A 20,949-nucleotide genomic window follows, 5' to 3' on the forward strand; every position below is an offset into this window, starting at 1 on the left:
ACACTGAACGTGTCCTCATGACTCATACGGAAGCCCGTGAGAGTCACTGTCTCCGCTGCCACTCGGAATGTGGTCAGCCGGTCTCTGACACTCTATTCAAGATGATTCCAGGTGACATTTCCTGATTTAAAAATCCAACGCTCGTATTTTACGCGTTGTTATGGATTGCCGTGTTGAAGTTGTAAACTGGAACTGTTAAATGTTATGCAGCGCGGTTTCTGAGTGATGATGCTAACTGCTAATGCTAACTCAAGGTTGGTTTGGTAACCATCTAGAAGTTATGAAATAATGTTTTTGTTCTGTGCTTCTGAACGAGATCGTTCGGTAACATGTAATTTAAGTACTTCCTATTCACTCACTGTGTGTTTGCGGTGTAGCCTGAGTGGACGAGGACCTGGCCATGGCTCAGAAGGTTTTTCTGAAGAGCCTTACTCCTGTCGGACAGTTTGGGGTCCAACGTTACCTCCCGACTGGATACACAAGGCTTCTGCGTCTCTCTAAAGGACCCTGTGTAACATGTTTAGGCAGTTCTGCCGCTAGCTGCATCCAAAAACAGGGCTGCAGGAGGCTTCATCTGTCCTACAGGAGCCTCACCTCAATTGTCAGGGAACCTTCCTTCATCGCCAGCAGCTCCGTAGGACTCCACAGAGACTCCATCCCACGGTTTTGTTTAACCCAGCTGCATAGACCTTCCACTGCTGAGGAGCAGGCGTTTCAGGAGAGTCTAGCGAGATGCGCCTCGTGCCGCCTGGTCTTCAAACTGCTGCAGTCGGTGGAGATGATGTCAGACACCATGGCGGCTGCTGTTCTACACCGAGTGGCCGATCTGGAGCGGGAAGGGAACTCTCTGAGGGACCCATCGGTACTGGAAAATGACGCCATCCGGGCCTTGTGTCTGCAGTTGGAGCAAGATGCAGCTCGACTCACTGATGCTGGTCTGGCATCTGCTCTCTTGGCCTGCACTCGCCTTTTTCTGGACCCCTCCAGCTCACTGATGGTGCACCTGGTGTCCGAGAGCCAAGAGAGGTTGGACCGGGGGAGGATGGCTGTCGGGCCGCTGTGTGATCTCGGTCGGGCCGCACAGGCTATGAGCGGTCCGGACTCTGTGTTGCTGTCTAAAGTGATCCAGCAGATCCAGCAGCAGGAGCCAAGCAGTTGGAGCCCGGCTGAACTGGTTTCGGTTTACAGACTCCTGGAAGGAGGCGTGGACGCAGAAGGGAAGTGCAGAGAGCTGTTAAACGCCATGCACACTCAGGCAGTGACTGCAGCACACAGCATGGACCCAGCTGCAGTCAGTGGACTCTTCAATACTCTCAGGATTCTAAACCAGAGCAGAGTGATGCCTCTTGTCATCAGTCTGTGCAAGCAGGCGGTGAGACATGTCCCCCACTTCTCTGATGCCGAGCTCAACCAAGTCCTTGAGGGGCTCATGCACTTCGGCCACAGCGACCGCTACTTTGTCGAGGCCATTGAGAGAATTGCCCCCAAGATGGCCTTCACATCGGATCCGGAAACGGTAACCAAGGTGGTAGAGTTCTTCAGCCGGAGGAACATCCTCTCCACGCAGGTGTTCGACGCCATTGCGGAGAGTTTTGTGTACCGAGCGGAAGACTACAGCACCAGCCAGGTGTCCAGGCAGTTGAGGGGGTTTGGGAAGTTAGGCTATCTTCCTCCGGATGCAGTCAAGCTTTTCGGGAAGGTGGAGCTGATCCTACGCACTCGCTTCTCTCAATTCCAACCGCGGGCGCTGCTGAACCTGCTGCACTCCTGCATCCTGGTGGAGAGATTCCCCGTCAATTACGTCTCCAAAGTCTTCAGCAGCTTCTTCCTGCAGCAGTTGGAAGGTAGAATGATCACCCTGTCTCCACCTTTGACTCATTATACGACCCTTGAAACGTCATTTAGCTTGGAATCCTCTCTGCTTCAGAGGAAGGTGCTGGGATGAACCGGACTGCGCTGGCCCAGCTGACTCAGCTCTACGTGACGGTCAAGTTGGAGTGTCCTTTCTACACGGTAGGCAAGACTTTCAACTGGTGATGTGCTGATCGATCCTGAAATATTGATACCTCCGATACTGGATCTTGATTCTCTAAAATCGATTCTCAAACCAAAATGTTGATACTTTTGATACTTAAGTAATCTGAGGTAATGTATATCCTTAACAGGAACTTGAAGAATAGTCACTAAACTATTGAGATCCTTTTCCTCCGTTATGTATTGAACATCACTACTTTCAACTAGATGCTCTTCAAAGGTCCGAAAGTAAAGCCAATCTTCTGTCTGTTTAGGGGCCCAAACTGCCTCCCAAGTACCATGTCAAGTCCTTCCTCTCGCCAGGACAACACCTGGAGACCCCTGTGCATCCCCAACTGGACAACTCTGTCAAAGTGGGACTGGTGGATTTGCTTGGGTACCGCTCCCACTTTGGCTCTCGAGTTCTGACGCCGTACTGCTACACACTCGGTAAGCAACCCGCACCTCTACTGGACGCTCCGTGTCCTCACACGGAATCGTTGTTTCCAGATGTGGAGATCAAGCTGGATGAAGAAGGATACGTGCTGCCTGCCAGTCAAGATGATGCCGAGGTTTTCAAAAGGTGCAGTTTCAACCGGCTATTTCACACTTCTGTCCATGTTGACGTTTTCACCACAAAATCATTTTAAAAATTGTACTATTAACATTTGGATAAGTGACTTTAAAATGTTGCTTATTACATTATAGCTAGTGGCGTCCGTGTTGTATGAACTGATGGAGAAGTGACTGAGAATAGATCTGTGTGATTGAGCTACAAGTTTGATATTGCCTCAGCACTGCAGGGAACTGCTCGTGGTTCATAGCACACAGGGCTCAAGCACGAGTTCTCTGATCTGATTGTCAGGATCGCTCTGTGCATCGACGGGCAGGAGAGGTTCACGTCCAGCACCAGGCAGCTGCTCGGGAAAGAAGCCACCAAGCAGCGACACCTGAGGCTCCTTGGATACGAAGTGGTCCAGGTCATACTTCATTTATTAACATTTACGCACGTCGTTTTTAAACCGAAAGCTGTAGAACACTCAATGTGCAAGACAGTGGTAAAACATTTGGTGACTGAAGCATCTGGCAACACTCAAGGAACTTAGTGAGACACTGAGATGAAGGTCGATCAGAGGTGGAGGGCCACATTAGAAACAGTAACTGTTGTGATGGGCCGTCATCAAAAGGACGACAGCGATGACTACAAAACATGACGGAAAAATATCCAAAATGCATACTTGGGTAACAAGGACAAAAAAAGATGAAATGTAAGTAAGGATAGTATGAGGTGTAAATATGTGATGAAAACAATTGCACTTAATTTGAATATAAATCAACGTAATTGTGGACCAGACGTTCAAGATAAAAAGGCAATTTATTTAAAAATATATTTTCAGTATTCTGTCAATGTATTTTGAAGAACAAGAAAAACACAAAAATGGCCAATGATAAGAGGAAAAATTTAGTCTTGAAACAAGAACATGCTATATTTAAGAGAACAAAAAAGCCAGAAAAATGAGAATGCATCAGTTATAGTTTTAGTCTGACGTTAAAAGGGCCACAGAAATACAGGCATTTGGGCTGCATATGGCCCACGGGCTGCACTTTGCCCAGGTCTGCGGTAGATCAACGATGGAGCAATATATCATTTCTTGGTCAAAATGTTTTGCCATTGACAATAGGTGGAACAGGTTGTTTCATACATTCGATAATTTGATCATAACATGAAGCAATGTTTCCTTCCTCCAGATTCCCTTCTATGAATTTGAAAAACTGCAAACCAAGGACAAAGTGGTGGAATATCTGCACAAGAAGATCTTCCCTCACAGCTACAGACTCAGCTGGTGAAGACGAAGACACACCAGCGCTGCAGACGTCCTACTGTCATCACGTTTTAATGCTTCACTTTCAATAAAATAATTTTGTGAATGTTGAGTGGAGGATTGATGAAGACAGGAGTCATTTGAAAATATGTCCTTTATTATAGAGATGCAGTCGACGCTGTAGAAACTGTACAATTGTCTCTGAGAATCCTTGCACAAGAGAAGAGGCTAAAGCAAAAGAAACCCAATCACATTCGATGATTTGTCGGTCAGCAAAGGAGGTCATCTTGAAGGGTGTGTTGGGTGGATAAATAAAAAAGGTATAATACATGTAAAAGCAGGAGTGTTCTCATCAGGCAGGGATCTGTGGAAGACCAAACTCATCCACGAGGACACCGTCCTGGGAAGTGAAAAACAAACCTGGTGTCAGAGACCATGGATCAGGGCGGAAAGAAACATCCAGAGACAGCTACGTACCCGGTTGGACTTCTCTCCCGGCAAACCCTCGGGGATGGAGGGAGCAGTTGAGGCTTCGTCCAGGTATGAGCTGTCGTCGTCCAGCAGGAGCTCGTCTCCCAGCGCGTCCAGCTCTGAGCACGCAGTGCAGCAGAAACATCATCGAATGCATGGTCATGAGGTGGTGCAAAATGCAACGTTTTAACTTCAAATGCTGCATGAGGAATTATCTTTATCGACATTTCAGAGTCTGAAAGCATCACCTTCCTTTCAGTCTGGCACCTTGGACATCAAACTACAAACTTTCCTTAGTAACCCACCGACTTATCGGTCTATAAGAGAGTTACGCATCAAGGCCCCTATCACACCCACTCGGAATGGACCTGCATAAAAGACACAGACCTGCTTCCAAATCGTCCTCATCGATGTCTGGAGTACCATAGCTTCTGCCCAGCGCCTCCTGGATGTCATTGGCGTCCTCCATCATGTCCTCCATCTCGTCTTGAAGATCCTGAGTGTGATAAATGAAAGGTTCATTTTGATCCACCCCACCATCGGATCGCCTACTGTTTTCAGAGCAAGAATGTTGACCTCGATTTTGTCAATTTTGATGTTCTTGTAGGCCTTCTTCATGTCCTTCAGCCCAACCTTCATTGCATCCACCTATGAAAATTCAAATAAAAGAAACATTGGCTACGAAAGAAGTGCGTCCAGTGACCAAGTCTTTCATGTCAGAATTAAACCTCACTGTTGTTTTCGTGTCTTTCAGGGTCTGTATTGTGTAGTTTGCTTGTTCCATGTTAAACGACTGCTGCATCAGGTTGTCTCTCTGGCCTTCATACCTGCAGGAGCCAACACAGGAAGCACATCAACAACACTCGACGCCACTCACGACAACAACACACTTACATTCGCTTTTGCTTTAGAATTCGCATGGCTTTCTGCTTCACCATGTTCTGAAACAGAAGATTGTGGTAAGAAGGTGATGAACAGATAGCTCCAAGTAGTAAGGTTATATTCCTCATACAGCAGCACAAGAAGATATGACTGAGGTGTAACCTCAAGCAGGAGGGCGTCTGGGCGTCTGCAAAACATGAAAAAAATGGACGCCCGATTCTCGACCGTAGCGTGGCCACCAGATTACGCTGGTATATGGCGGCATCTGCCGGCCACGCTACGGTCGAGAATCGGGAATCCATTTTTTTCCATGTCTGCAGACGCCCAGATGCCTTCCTAGCTAAAAGCCTGACCTCAAGTAGGTTTCCAACTTGTATCAATGGGTTAGAAATGTCAGAATACAGAGCATTTTAAAGGTTATCTTGGACTCACCTTCGAGGGCCCATCCCTCATCCTCTTCATCTGGTCCTTGTACTTCACAAGCTCTGCATCTAGTCTGGCTATCTTCTTGTCAACGGATTCAGCTCTGGAATCAACCTTAAAGAAGGTAGGAAGAGCTTGTGGTTCATACAGGAGAAAGCACTTCATAAACCAGAAAGATGTTGAGCCTCATGATGATATGATTTAAAGTGTATAGATTTGAAACGTGTATATACAAGTTGACGCCCCTCACAGTGAAGTTTATCAAGAGTAAAAGGACCACAGCATGAAAATTCCTGGAAAAACATGCAACTTTATTGAGCCAGCTGATAAAAAGAATCATTTAAATTCAAAGGATAGGAGCATTATTCCTCCCTACATCTCACACACCATTGTCCAGAGACTCTGCTCGATCTCCCATGCAAATGAGACGGGCGTGAGAGATGATCCCTGTGTAATCCTAGTCTGACCTATCGCACACCTCACCACTGTCTGTTGTGTCATGTCCCCAGTTCCTTCCTGCCACTGGGTCCTTCTGACCTTCTCTGTATGTCAAGCTGTGGATAACCGCCTACATAGGCAAAGCCACTGATCCACGAAGGCATGGGAATCTGCAAAACCCAATTGACAGATTCCGAACATGACACAAACATAACAGATTACCATTACCAAGTTAGGAGACACGAGAAGCCTTTGTTGTTCGTTTGTTTGTTTGTTTTCATCTCTCATGATCAGCTGTCTGGAACTGGTTTATGACTGAGGTCTCCTCATAACAAGCAGGTATTTTTGATCAATGAATGACATAACAACAACCAAGTCAACGTCAGCCAACAAAGACGAGCCTTGCCCTGCATGGTATCCAGCTAAACCGGTTGTTGGGAGCCACTTCACTGAGATTCTTCTATGTTTCTTGTGACTAGACGCTAAGAAATGTGAAATATTCTGATTCATAGAGCGTAATCACACTCCACTTGTTGTGCCACGGTTGCTGGACAACAACACGGAAGTGTCTCAAAATGTCACCGGCTGAGAAAAGACGGATTTGATACAGAAGTTTAACACACTTGTTTGGGTTAACAGGCGCGAGTTTGGCGTCAGGTGTTGTTTTCGAGTTCGCTAGCGAGTTAGCAGATCGCTTCCATCTTTGTTTACTCGCCTTTAAAAAGTTTCAAAACTATCATACGTACGCTTCCAATGCAGTCGCTGAGGTTCGGTGGAGGCCCCTTGGCTTTCCCCTTTCCAAAAATGCGATTCATTTCGCTAAAATCGCGTCTCGACGAACACGACGAAAAGTTAGGTTTGTTCGCTGTCAGAGTCACAGCAGCTGTGGAAAAACACCCGGAAGAAGGACGGCCACCGCTGACGTCAGGGAAGTCACGTGACAAGGGCCTGCCCGCCCTCGCCCACTTAAAGAGAAAAAAGATGTCACCATAAAAATGCCACAGGTCGGACAAACCACTAAATAATCGACGAGAACAGACTAAATAAAGGGTTTGATCTGTGTTGAATAACATAAGAGGGATGTTACTAATCCAAGCACGTTAGCGACTTTGTTCTCAATAACAAATATTTTTCTTTTATTCTAACATAAATTATTTACCAATTGTTATTCAAATACTAGATAAGAAAAACTCCTCAGAGCCGTTTGAGAACATTTACTTTTCTATTCATTGACAGTTTTTGCCTTGTTTTCTTATTATTCCGTCATTATTGTCAATTATTATATTCATCACAAGTCTTGCTGACTTATTGAAAAAGAGAACTGCTGAAATAACTGATTATAATTGCAGATTCTTTCATGAATATATAAATCAATACTACTTTGTACACTTTTTTTTTTAACAAACACTTTTCCTATGTTCGAGCTTCAACAACTGGCTGTCCTCAACCCGCATCTTTGTTTTGATGGGACTTGCTATTGATCTTTGCCTTTGGCATTGACATAAATACAACATGCATTAGGTCCGTCTGCCCTGCTCCACTGAGAATAAACTATAAAGATTCTAGGATTATCATACAGACGTCACCCCAGAGAATCGCTCCTCACATTCTTCAGAAAGAAAAGGAAAAAGAAAAAGGACAAGGTGATGCTTTTTGGATTCTGGAGGACCTTTTCTGAGAGGTGTCACGACATTCCTCTAGAGGGCGCTGCGAGCCGATAGAAACACGCAGCTCTGCTCAGCTTCAGAATTGCCACATTACGTCCAGATGAGAGCAAATCGCTTATAAAACGATTTTGATTCAGACATTTATAGCGCAGTATATCTTACACATTTTCTCCAAACCCTCTTCATTTGCCATGTGCTCCATATACACGTGCCAAAATCAACATATTTTAATATTGTATTTTCACAACAAAAAAATCTAATTTTCCACTGAAAAAACAAAAACACAGACGATGTGTTCTTTTTTTCACTAAACTACCATCAGACTTCTTGGTCTCATCCCTGGCTGCAGAGTTCAGTCTTGAGTTCCATCACCTTTCTTCATCCCTGGAGGTTAACATATCACACAACACACTTAAGTGACGACAACAGGAGGATCAATACTGGTTTGTTGAAATCCAACAGGATAAAAGCATCTCGTTTAAAAAGAAGTGCTGAAAACATTTTCATGGCCGCTCCCTCAATCCCAACTGGACTTCACCACGGGACCTGAGGCAGGTTGAACTGCAGTATTCCTTTATGCGGTTGCTCTTCAGATGCGTAAACATGGGCCCAATAAAAAATACACTATTTCATGAGAGATGTGACATTGAAACTCCAGATCTACGAGCGCGTGAGGACTCACTCGCTTGACGTCACAACATGTTTTCACGTTTGCAGGTCTCCCTGGTTTCTCTCATCCACAAATAAGAAAGTGCTCCCATCAGCATATTTGACATCAGATTGTGCTTGTCCACAGAATAACAAAATAAATAAGCAAATAAATGAGATGTTCAGGACAGGTTGGAAATGGGGAAAGTGCAATCAATTTGGGTGGCGCTTGGTGGAGCACATACTTTTTTGACGGCTCATTATTTCGAATGCATTATACTGCCACCTGCTGTCCGATTGAGGTCATTGTGGTCAATGATATTTCAAGTGTAAATTATATGCATAGAATAAATGTATTGTATGAGGTGAAAACAATCACAATGTGGGTGTAAATTTGTAGCTGGGTGGAGATGTGCTCTCTCTTGAGTGCCTTTGTAGTTATGAGTTGCTGTGGAGATTAAGTACTGGATTAATGGGTCACATTCTGCAGTTCCTCCCTGGAACACCAGCTGCCATACAGAGCTACGGTTGCATTGCCTGGATTCTATTTGTATTTTAAAAACTGCCCTAATATCTTGAACAATACAGCTATGTACCTTTCGTGGATCAGTTTGAGATCCCTGTTGTAGATGATTTAAAATATTGAATATAAGTATAAGTCAAATTCTCTCTGTTAGCCAAGTGAATTGTAGAAATGTACATTCTGGTATCAAAGGTCTGGTTCTTTATCATTTTTAAATTTGCATAAGTTCACTAAAAAAACAAGGCAATTTCATTGTTTAAAAGGGAACTTGACAGAGATGCACGAAAATTATGTCAAGTGAACCGGGGTTGTATTTATTTACCTACACAAGCAAGGCAACAAAATCAGAATACCATACAGATGATTTAATACGACTGAAACGTTGATGTTTTTCGGGCTTGAAAACGTCTGAGCCAACTCACATAGTTTTTCATCAAATCACCCTGAAGCGATACGAGCAACGGTCAAAAGGTGAAATTGAGTGTGTGTGACTGAGCACCCTAGACTCCAGCAGTGGAGAAAAGTGAAGCCAAAGTTAGAGAAAAAAGGATTTGTAGACGCACTTGTCCTCCCTTGTACGATGTGCTGTCAAAACCTGGAACACAGTCAGAATTCACATGAGACTCACACATGTCCAGCCAAACCCAGGTTTCAACTCCATTGACTGCCATTATAAGCCGAGGACCTGGATCACAGGGGAAAAAGGGTACATTTAACTCATTTTCAACTCGCAATCTGTCGCAAACCACTTAGTGTAGAAACATGAAAACTGGGTCGGTCATGGAAGAAACCTTCATGATTCTCACGGTGTGCTTATTTTTGCAGAATCTGCTGCGATGGCTGAGATATCCCCTTTGTTTGGGAGGCCTGCAAGAGTTTTTTCAACATCGAAGTTTCAAGTTTGAATTTTAAACACATCACATTTCTAGCACTGATATCTTTTCACTTCCCATTTTCTTCAACATATAGATAAATTCAATATACAGAAAAACACACAGCATCAGCTCTTACAAAATTTGTGCTGGTACTTGAAACACAGGCCATTGTGTTTGTCATTCACATTGTTCCATGAATGACTGGTGATAAAAAGCAGAATTCTTGGCAATTTTTTCAGATAAAGCTACGGAAGAGGATTAGGGCCAGTGAAGAAAAAAAAACCCTCTGAATTCTCACTTAAAAAAGGCAGAATTCTGACTTTTAACGTCAGAAGTTAAAGTCACCTGTGCTTACAGACAATTGATCAAAAAAAGCCAACAACTTCCATCGTTACTGTAGAGTCACAACAACTTTAAGAATATATGAGCAGCCTTTTATTAGGAGTTTCCCTGTCGATCATTTTCAGCCAGTTCTCCTTATAAACAAAGCACGAGAGGGTGAATCTTTATTATTTCATACTGACATTGTTCTTTTTGTACAATACAGCGTCAAATTTCATACATTCGACGGCACAGGGAGCAGCAAGAACATCAAGCAGCTGATGTTGCAAACACGACATCAACATGCTACTCTACAGATCACAGACACCTGTGTGCTTTTCTTGAACTTCTATTTACAACACATGTACTAACGTTAATACGAAGAGCAGAAACACTTTGAGTTTGACTTTAAGCTAGAATATACAGCAGATGTGAGCCAGATAGATACTGTACATTTAACAACCTTAAAATCTGCACGCTGCAGGTTTCAAGTTTGAGCCCTCTGTCAATTTTTAATGCACATTCAAGTCCAGGATTTTATCTTTCAAAAAGCCCCTGTCTGTAGACCTTTGCATGAGTCAGCACATTTTTCACTTGCAACATTGATTTCAGAGCAGGCAGTGGATCATGCGAGCGCCACTGGCGTGTTTAATTATGTATCAAAGTTTATATGTGCTTACAGAGTCTGCTAACATCCTGGACTGTTAAAGGCACCGTCGGCGATTTCGCAACAGGAACCATGAAGAATGATCTGTGGGGCGGAGTCGGGATTCATGATACGAGCAAAGAAAAAGTTCATGTTGTGATACAGTTACTGTGTTGGTAAAACCAAACATTAATTCAAATATATATATCACATCCTCATGCACTTGGCTAACTAGTCTGTTAGCATTCCTGAGTCCAAGAGTGGCAGTTGTTTTTGTTTGTCTTTTGGCAAAACAACTCCAAAACATAACAACGGATTTCTGGGAAATCTTCAGGAAATGTTGGGTCATGGATCATGGAATTGATGATGAAAAACTACAAAAGACTCATCACTCTCTCTGGCACAGAACACGCAGCGACATACTGCCACCCGCTGTCCTATACATCTCATTGCAATCAACCATATTTAAAATGCTAAAACTAGATAAAACGCAGGGCGATGACCATGTGTTACAAATGAAGGGTTTTCAGAGGCTTAGAAGAAATGGTGAATAGATTTTGTTGCAGTAATTCCAAACATGACTTGAGAGTCTACAATGCTGAAGTGATGTGGGTCAGCCCCAGGTCATGTGAGTCTTCTTTACCTATGAGGGACACGGACGACAGCTCCACTGCTAGTCATGTCGGCTTGCTAGTCTCGTCAGGGTTCTGCAGGGGGATGGCGGTCTCCCGCACCATGGGAACTTTTTTACTCCCCGACACCTTCTCCCCCTTCAGCTTAGCCGACAGACAGAAATCCTTGAAGCAGCGCTTGAAGTTCTCGTCTAGGAAGGCGTAGAGGACGGGGTTGAGACTGCTGTTGGTGTAGCCTAAGGCCACGCAGAAGAAGTAGGCGGCCATGATGGCGGTAGTCTCGGGGATGCTGACCAGCGCCTTGACCAGGATGAAAATGTGGATGGGGGTCCAGCACACCACAAAGACAGCCACCACCACCACAACCAGCCGCGTGATGCGCCGCAGGTTGCGATCTTTCTCCCGTGAGCCAGACAACATGCGGACGCTCTTCAGCCTCAGGACCATGAGAGAGTAGCAGACGGTGATGATGAGCACCGGCACGACGAAGGCGAACACAAACACGCAGATCTTCATGAGCGTGTCCCAGTACACATACGGCTCCGGGAACTGCAGCGCGCACTCGGTGATGTCTGCGGGGAGGGAAGCACAGCACAAGTCAACCCCTCCCTGACAACACCTTCTGACCCTGGACAAAACCTTTCCGGGATAATTTGCCGCGCTGTTATGGAACTGCACTCAGGTGGAAGCATTTTTGTCTGAATCATCCACACGCGGACGATGGCGTGTCACTAATGGATGTCTCTGCACTGGGAGATGGAAAATTCGGGTTCCTGCTATTACAATTCATCATTTGTGCAAATGTAACAAATCAGTCACTTTGGAAAGAAGCACTTGAGAGATAAAATATGCTTCTACACAGCTTTCCCCCTCTGTCTAGCACTAAACCCAGGCACTTGGAACCTTCACAGCAGCTCTCCTGCTCATTTGCCTGTCACTGGATGATTGGAGGAAACTGAAATTATTCTGTGTTGTTAAGCAGGGATGAAACCGCAATCAGCATTTGATTACTTCATTGTCCACAGCATCAGAGTGTAGAGAGAAGGAGAAGCTTTTTAGAACTGCACACTTCCAAGATGTACGGTGAGAGACTCTGGAGAGTCAGAGTCAGGGGAGTCAGAGAGAGTGAGGTCATCGTTGGGAGGGATGAGAAATGAGTCTCTCAGAGGGAGAAGTTTGGGAGACAAAGTTTAGGGAGGGAAGCACATGGAGAGGAGAGAACAGTGGTGGACCACGAATGTGAGCTGGAAGAGAGGTAGACCACCAACAAAGCTCATGATGAAGGAGGCTTGTGATGGGACATGACCATAGAAGAAGAACCTGCTTCAGCTAGTCCGAGAACCAGTCATGACCAAGACTTTGACGTGGCAGAACTCTGCCACAACCAAGCTTAATACTGGACACCAATGCCATGGTACAGGTAGATGTTTCTCAAAACAAATGACAGCAGCTGTGGTCTTGACTGGTCCACATCCCAAATCTATCATGGCTGAGTCTAAAAGCTGTCAATTCCGAGGCCAGTCCAAGACCTTGCAAATGAGGTCATTGCGCTTTCCCATCGTCCGTCTGTGCCTTAGATTCAGGTCCGTTGCTATGCAGATGACGCCATGCTCTCCCTTTTATCCACCCATCTGTCTTCCTCGCACTGACGGTCTAAAGGAAAATCAAACCCCAACTCTCAATTATATTGAACTGAAGCCCACTTCACCATTGATTCCTAGGTATTGATAACTCCTCTGTGTCTCTATTGTGTAACAGCTTTTCTTGACTTTACCATCATCTCCTCCTGAACGCAAGTCACTCCTCATTGGTCTCCCACTTTAGTTCAGCGCCACTGACATTACAGAAAATCTCTTCTATCAATTATACCACGCCTGTTCTCCCGCAACTCCTTTGGCTCCCAGTCAAACTGTCTCCTCTCTTCTAGACCGTCCATTACCCTTCGCCTTCAGTCTTTCTTCTAGCTCCTGCACATCCATCAGCACATCCACAGGGGAAGCAACCAACATCTTGATGATTTAGGCTGTGTCCCATTTCTCACCTAACACTCGGTTTTGCGCGTTCATGTGTCAGTGTAGTGTGTCCCAATACTCCTAAGACCGAGGGCACTCGCCGTTCACCACTTGAAATGATCCCTTCGAGGGAGCTCCGGAGCTGACATGAAACCAAGTGGAATATGAAGTGTGGATAGATTTCCAGGATACCAAAGTATTTTATTTCAAAACAATGTTGGATGGGACAACAAGGACATTTTTGGAACGAGGACTACTCTTCCGTTTGTTGACTTTGTATCACACGTTAGCGTCAAATGGTCTACTGTGTTCGACAACATGAACAATACAACAGGGATGTACAACAGCATGTTTTTATTTCTTCTCAACAAACAACAGTGGGATAGCATCCAGGCTAACGTTAGCATCCTAATACCTCTAACAGATCTGTCACCGCAACATGGCGGCGAAGCCAGCTTTGGCTCGGCCCATTTCTTCTCCGTTGGTTCCAACAAAGCAAGAGAGATTATCGGCACCGATGCAAGAGGTTGCAAAAACGCTGGAGCTGGCATTTCCAAAACGTCTCCAACACTCAGTATGCGTCCCAATTCTTAGGGACGTCAATCACTTCACGTCACTTGGTCGTCAGAGGGCACATCGTGGAGGGGACTCAGAACCAAGAGCTAGTGTTAAGTGCTAGTGTTAGGGGGAGATATGGGACACAGCCTTAACATTGAAGTTGCTAGCTATTGGATGTTAAGATTGAAACAGACATAGACTTTCAAGTTTCATTCTCCCCAGAGGAATATAAACATTTGCACATGAAACAATGTGCAAGTGAAGTTCTTGAAATGTTTATATAAATTTGGAGCTCTCACAAGTGTTATTGTTTATACAGAGCCGATAAATCGTAACAGAGAGGCAAGAGTGGAAACACAACTCACCACTGTTGGTCTGCGTGCCTCCCAGGACAAAGGCCGGGATCCCCGCGGCCGAAGACAGCAGCCAGATGCAGACGTTGATCATTTTGGCTTTGGCCGGAGTTCGGAAGTCCAGCGCTTTCACCGGGTGACAGACGGCCACGTAGCGGTCCACGCTCATCATGGTGAGAGTGAAGATGCTGATGAACATGTTGTAGTAGTCGATGGAGATGAAGACCTTGCAGACCACCTGACCGAAAGGCCAGGTGTTCAGCAGGTAGTCGGTGCTCTGGAAGGGCATGGTGGTGGTGACCAGGGCGTCGGCGAGCGCCAGGTTGAAGATATAAATGTTGGTGGCCGTCTTCATCTTTGTGTACCTGTCGCACAGGAGGGCAGTTCTGTAAAGCCGGCGATGATGAACTGTCCATCATCTTCTGCCGCCTCCCATGAATTAAACATCAGCCATTAGTGCACGACGAAGCCTAGAATATGTAATGACGCTTTTCAGACTCAAGGTTCATCATCAGTTTCACATGTAATCATCTTTACCACTCAGTCAGAGCGAGAAATGCTCCACGTGTAACGCCTCTAATTTATGGAAACACATGTCAGCCCATTAGGAACCAACACAATCACAACAAATGTGTTTATCTCTGTATTTGCCATCAACATGCATTTACTGTTGATAGTCTTGTTCATCTACATTACCATCTTTAAGAACTCAAGCACCCGCCACAACAATATGTACTTCAAACTCAAAGAACCTGATGCTTGTTTTTTTTAATGCTAATGTGGCTAATAACCGGCATGTGACACTGATGACTATGTTTCTTTTTTTGCTTCGGCAGTTCAATTTGAACCATAATAAAAGGTCCACTTTCATACTTCATCCATCAAAGATGAAAAAGATCATTCGCCAGGTCTATGCTAATGGTGGGCGACTCGACCCGGGGGCGGTACATCAAAAGGAAATATCCATCCATGAGAGTGAAGTAAGAGGCCGAGACTTCACTTAACGCTCTTCTGAGGGAGGACCAAAGCCTTCCTAGCTCAGCTGAGAGAGACGTATTGTCTCCAGCGTGTCCTGGGTCTGTCTGGGCTTCCTCCTTGTGGAGATGTCTGGAACACCTCACCTGGGAGGCGACCAAGAGACTAACTGATCTTCATCATTTGGCTCTACTTTGAGAATCTATTCTGTCAAAAAAAAAGCGCTGTCTTTTGGCTCAGCTCATTCTTCACCACAGGGAAGAACCTCTTCTCTACAAAGATAGTGCTGTGACATAAGAAACAAATATATGTTTACACGAGAAGGTCAGCGAGCTCAAGTGAGATCTTCTTGGAAGGTGACTACAGTGTGCACCTGAGATTCATTACCTGTGTGTAGGCCCCAGATGAATCCATTTCCATTCTTTATCTCTCTTTGTTTTTCCTTCCCCTCACTGTGGCTACTTTTTATTTTTAAACAAGTTATAGTTGTCAGTATCCATTAACTAAAGTAATAACCAATACCTTTGATTGTTCATTGATGCCAAATTCTGTATTACAAACTATGGAATAAAAAAAACATCTTTAACTGCACAAATAAACAAACAAACAAAGTTTTCCAGAAAACAAAGAAGGCCCTTAAAAATATAATATAAAATTTGACAGGAAATCCTTGGTGTCGAAATTGGTTATTGTTAATGACCAATTCTTCTTCAATAGTTCACAGTATTTACTTCTCACTTGACATGCCTAGTATGTGGAGGAGTCTGGGTTGTCACGGTGACTGAAATGCACGGCTGTTTGAGGGACTTAAATTAGCATTTGACACATTGTTAAGCGTCATCCCATGAATTACCTAACCCCAACCTCCGTCTCGCGCTGCCCACGGCGCCAGGAAGGCGGAACACGTGCTTCAGTTGAAAACCTCCAGTGTAAACAAACGGCTCTGAAGCTGCCTTCGGCATCGGTATAGGACGCAAAAGTCCACTTTCCCAACATCAATACATAGCGCCATGGGAGTGAGGATGTGTCGGTTCAGGAGCTCAAACCTGGTGAGTCCCAAGTCACGCGACTGATGCTCATCAATCTGAACATATGAGCAGATATTGGCCCCCTGGCCAAGTATTGGACACACCTGAGGCTGAAAAAGCACGGTATGTCGACCTGAGCAGCAAGAAGATCTACAAAGTCGATTTACCTTTCAAATAAACAGTAAATCCTGCTCATCTTAAATAGGAAAGAGATAAAAGTGACACAAGCGACGGCTCATTAGTCTGATTTACGGAGCCAACACAAGAGCAGCACTCAAGACTAACTCTCTCACTGTCATCATAGAGAGTGATGAGGAGCGAAGTGGCCGCATCACACTCTTAAAAACTCTTTAAATCTGCGTCTGATAAAGAGAATATTGTTTTATTTGTCACTCCACGTGGCGGTACAGAGGACAAGCTGTTTTGGAAATGAGATGCGTTTGTCATGAAGGTGATATTTCCCTTGCGAATATATGCAGCGGTATAATTGCTCACTGCCTTCACGTGAACCTGTCCACAGGGGATTCTGGGAGTCTTGGCTTCTGGTGCACCTGAGGACGAAAAACCTGGTTCTACAGATGGAAACTATCTAAAGCTCAAGCAGGTGAGTGTTGGAGAGATGAAGCGGGAATCTATTAAGATGTGACCAGAAGTCAAACGGAAAAGTAATATTCATGTCATGTACACTCTGTCACTGAGGAGTTCTAGAACCAGCTCCAATTGACGGTGAGGACCCGGGTCAGGAGAAACTGAAGTGATGGTGACCACTGTGAAGCAATGGCAGAAATAGAAAGGTCTTTTTGAGTCAGATTCTAGATGAAGGAAAGTCTGGGTCCTTTCAGAGTAGAAACTGAAGTGATGGTGACCACTGTGAAGCAATGGCAGAAATAGAAAGGTCTTTTTGAGTCGGATTCTAGATGGAGGAAAGTCTGGGTCCTTTTAGAGTAGAAACTGAAGTGATGGTGACCACTGTGAAGCAATGGCAGAAATAGAAAGGTCTTTTTGAGTCGGATTCTAGATGGAGGAAAGTCTGGGTTTGGACCAAACCTGGGTCCTTCCAGAGTCACGTTAGAATGTTGGCTCGTGCAAGATTTCTCTGGCACTCTGGTTTCCTCCCAGTGTCCAAAAATCTACAGGTATGACTCCCATGATGTCCCCAGATTGTTTGTTGCCTCTTGAGTAAGTAACAGTTCGGACATGCACAGCACAAACCTCCTGGTTGAACCACAGAAGAGGGATCAGGAGGGATGTGGGTGTTGTATGGCCTAACATTCCTACCACTGAATGATCTGAATCCTTTCATGCCAACATTAGATATTGCAGTATAAATATAACTCATCAATTTCAAACGCTCTGGAAAATAGTGAAATGATAAACACTGATGTATGACAAAAGAAATGTTTCCATAGTGAACTAAGAAATGATAGCTCTGGTTAGCTCTGATGCTAACTGACAGTGGCGCAGGTTTGCATTGTGATGCTTCAGCAACATGTATTTAAGTACTGTAAGGACACCAAATCTGTGTTTGAAAAGCTGAAACATCCATTTTCTGCCTTGTGACAAAAGCGCTCTGTGAAAACTTTTAATCTACGTGTATTTCGGGTTCCAACTGACTCATGACAATCACGACAGGTTACAGATTAGCATCTCAACCTGCATTAAGCTAGCCACCGGTACTAGCTAGCAGATGTAGTCCAACTCTTGCTGCAGTGGGTCATCAGTTATACTGCATAACACACATCCCACGCACGTTTAGCTCGGGTACGTTACTTGTCTCCATGCTGAACCATCTACCGAGGCAACAGTGTTTGTAGCCGAATTGCTAAGAATGTATTAGCATGGCTTTTGTTTTGGTCTGTGATGGGAGGAGCTTGTTACAACAGCTCCATACTATTCCAAACTTTACGATATTTTGACATCATTGCATTCCACGCTATCCAGGCTTTTCAATTTCAAACAAACATCTTTCAGAATGTTTCAATAAAAACACTATACATGATCATACTGTACAGGATTAATAATGTTTTTTCATCATGACCCCCTACATTTCCAGTCATTAGTGCTTTATAAAGGCATAATGTTGGTGCTATCATACTAGTTTCCCTGAAAATGGTGTTTCACCTCAGAAAGTTCACAGAATTAGATTGAAATTCACCGATTCTCAGGCCTTTTGTGGGCACCATATTTGTTTTCGGGCTGATGGGAAGAAAGTATAGGTAAGCTTGAAACTTACAAAACACTATGAAAGCCTTTTACTGTGAGTATTTCAACTTTTTTTGCTTCTTTGATGTAATAACTGTCAGTGAACCGGGGGGAAAAATCTGCAAGAAGTGACCGTCCATCACACCCTGGTCGATGGACATTGGGAAGTCTGTCTGAAAATCCTGTATACTGATGCTACTATTTTGTAACTGTTCTTTCTGAGGTCATACAAGCTGTTACCAAATTCATTCTTTCACAGGAGCTTGGGGACACCCTGGACAGGAAGACATCCATAGCAGGGCACATGGTGGTCAAGAAAGTCTCTAAAATCACCCTTTCTTTCGGTGTCCCCAAAACCATCTGCTGGCTCAAAGTCAATGCATCTTCACTTAGAACACGAGTCACGGCTCTGCTGTCGTAAGGCAGGGTCCCAGTACTCCTCAGAGGGGACTCTCCGGGTAGAGATACACACACGTCCACTCCGACTGTGGAACAACCCTCAGCCAGAGCAGCAGTGGACAGGGGATTACAGCAAATGAATTGAAGAATTATGAATGCGACTAAGCCTCAATTAAAAGTTCAGATCTGATTTAATAATTTTCAGATCTGATTTAATAATTTTCCAGCTGGAAGCATGCGAATGTTAAGGAAATCAACGTGTCTCTGGAGAGTAAAAGGCTCTTAAATATTCGCCGATCAAGACATTTTTATAGCACATAAACCAGCTGCTGTGCACAGAGAAGTAATTGAAATCTGTTCATGAGGCCATCTTTTTTTTTTAACTTCAGAAACTGTGCAAACATTTACGATGCCAAATAAATTGTTTAGAAATAATAAAGAGATTTATCGACAGTATGGGGAACTTCAGCTCACCTGATGATGACATACATGACCAGGCAGTTGCCCATCAGTCCCACCACAAACACCACCGAGTAGACGGCCGTGATGATGGGGATGATGGGGGACATGCTCTCCTGCTCCCAGCCTTCGTCCTGGCTCAGGCTCCGGTTGTCTGGCGCCGATAAAGCTGTAGAATTCACCGGGCAGTCTCCAAGACTCAGGCACTTGTTGTCCTCCTTGAAGATCTCCACCGGCGTGCTTTCCATTTTTGCTGTTAAATTTATCCCCTGTCGTATAAATTAAACAACATTAATAAATCATATCCAACGTTAAGACTCCGGTGTCCGTGAAATATGAATGTCCGACATAAACAAACGTGACAGGCAACGTAGCGGTAAATGTCACTCACCTCGCGATGATTCCAAACAGCCGCGAGATGAAAATTGTGAAAACTGCTTCTTAAAATTGATGAAAAATGGTGATTTCTCGGCGCGTGAAAACTTGTGGACACCACCGCGCGTCTGTGGAGAGGCTGCTGCGGGGGCGCGCACTGCCGCGCGGTGGTGGAGACCATGCGCGCGCTCGCTGCCAGAAACACGCGCACAGACGCGTAAATAACGGGGAAAGACATCGACAGCACACCGTTGTAACTGCGTACATTCACAGGACACTCATGTAATACACAGATACAGACTGCAAACACATGCACACACGCTTCCACTCACTCGTAAATAAAAAGTTAACAACACAACACTTGTAAAAAAAATGAACTCGGCCAATAACAAACACCATTAAAAATGAAACACAGTTACACAACATTAAAACAGAACCGCCACATCAGGGGATTGAATCGTGGCACCTTCCGCCATCCTTTTAATGCTTTCAAACAAAGTTTCTTTCCCTCTCAGACATCAGGTTGAACTCTGATTTGGTCCCGAGCTCGGCACAGATTCACTTTGGAGGCTGAAAAACTGAGATCCTCCTCATTAACCGGCAGTTCAGTCACAAGCCTGGTAACTCAAGCTCTCCCTCTGCTAATGGTGGCCTCCAGTGTGGCGCCAACTCTCAACAACTTCTATCCAAAAATAAATATATAAATAAATAAAGTCAGCTCCACAGAGAGCTGCTGCTGTTCTGGACTATTAGCTCCGCACATTTATGAAGTGAGAGTCTCTCAGATGACCAGCGATGACTGCTGATCCCAGTGGTCATCCATCACATGGGGTGCTAGAGGTGTTGCTCACATATAATGTTGCAGAGATTAAACACCTGATCATCCATCCACGCATCAGCCCATCCATCTTTACCTCTTCCATCATCCATCCTGGCATTCAATCGACGAACCATCCATTGTTCTGTCCGTCCAATCCTTCATCCGCCTTCCATCAATGAATTAGCAATTGGTTCATCCATTCATTGATCCATTCATCAATCTACACGCCCCCCACCACCCTCTACCCCGCTGCCGTGGAGCCACTGATTCATCCATCCTCCTACCATTCTTCAAGCCTTGCTTCTTCATGGTGCTGTGTCCAAAGACGCTTCGCACGTTCACATCATTTACATGTCACATGTGAAACCAGTGTGAATCCCAACTCAAGTGGCCTCCTCATTTCCCC

General features: G+C 44.7%; 3 protein-coding genes across 4 annotated transcripts; 1 reads left to right on the forward strand and 2 right to left on the reverse strand.

Moving 5' to 3' along the window:
* Positions 1 to 3: 3 nt before the first annotated feature.
* On the forward strand, positions 4 to 4,169 carry fastkd3 (FAST kinase domains 3). 2 transcript variants are annotated; one of them, XM_053859292.1, is made up of 7 exons: positions 4 to 111; positions 378 to 1,844; positions 1,928 to 2,013; positions 2,289 to 2,463; positions 2,524 to 2,596; positions 2,879 to 2,993; positions 3,763 to 4,169. In XM_053859292.1, exons 2-7 carry the CDS (start codon positions 401 to 403, stop codon positions 3,859 to 3,861), a joined length of 1,992 nt encoding a protein of 663 aa, XP_053715267.1. In that variant the 5' UTR covers positions 4 to 111; positions 378 to 400; the 3' UTR covers positions 3,862 to 4,169. The 2 variants fall into 2 exon arrangements, 1 of the variants encoding a protein (XP_053715267.1); XR_008414150.1 differs by lacking the exon at positions 3,763 to 4,169 and having other exon boundaries at positions 1,930 to 2,013.
* chmp5b (charged multivesicular body protein 5b) lies at positions 3,973 to 6,956 on the reverse strand. The gene is made up of 8 exons (XM_053859293.1): positions 6,797 to 6,956; positions 5,622 to 5,726; positions 5,202 to 5,248; positions 5,041 to 5,134; positions 4,884 to 4,955; positions 4,695 to 4,803; positions 4,314 to 4,426; positions 3,973 to 4,236 (listed from the first exon to the last, which is right to left on the reverse strand). Exons 1-8 carry the CDS (start codon positions 6,863 to 6,865, stop codon positions 4,189 to 4,191), a joined length of 657 nt encoding a protein of 218 aa, XP_053715268.1. The 5' UTR covers positions 6,866 to 6,956; the 3' UTR covers positions 3,973 to 4,188.
* A 4,013-nt stretch (positions 6,957 to 10,969) lies between these two features.
* Positions 10,970 to 19,859, reverse strand: LOC128755636 (delta-type opioid receptor-like). Its single transcript, XM_053859494.1, has 4 exons — positions 19,740 to 19,859; positions 19,364 to 19,617; positions 14,298 to 14,650; positions 10,970 to 11,934 (listed from the first exon to the last, which is right to left on the reverse strand). The coding sequence occupies exons 2-4, from the start codon at positions 19,594 to 19,596 to the stop codon at positions 11,408 to 11,410; spliced, it is 1,113 nt and encodes a 370-aa protein (XP_053715469.1). The 5' UTR covers positions 19,597 to 19,617; positions 19,740 to 19,859; the 3' UTR covers positions 10,970 to 11,407.
* Between the last annotated feature and the right edge of the window lie 1,090 nt (positions 19,860 to 20,949).

This window comes from Synchiropus splendidus, chromosome 3 (genome assembly GCF_027744825.2).
Source record: "Synchiropus splendidus isolate RoL2022-P1 chromosome 3, RoL_Sspl_1.0, whole genome shotgun sequence".
Taxonomy (NCBI): Eukaryota; Metazoa; Chordata; class Actinopteri; order Syngnathiformes; family Callionymidae; genus Synchiropus; species Synchiropus splendidus.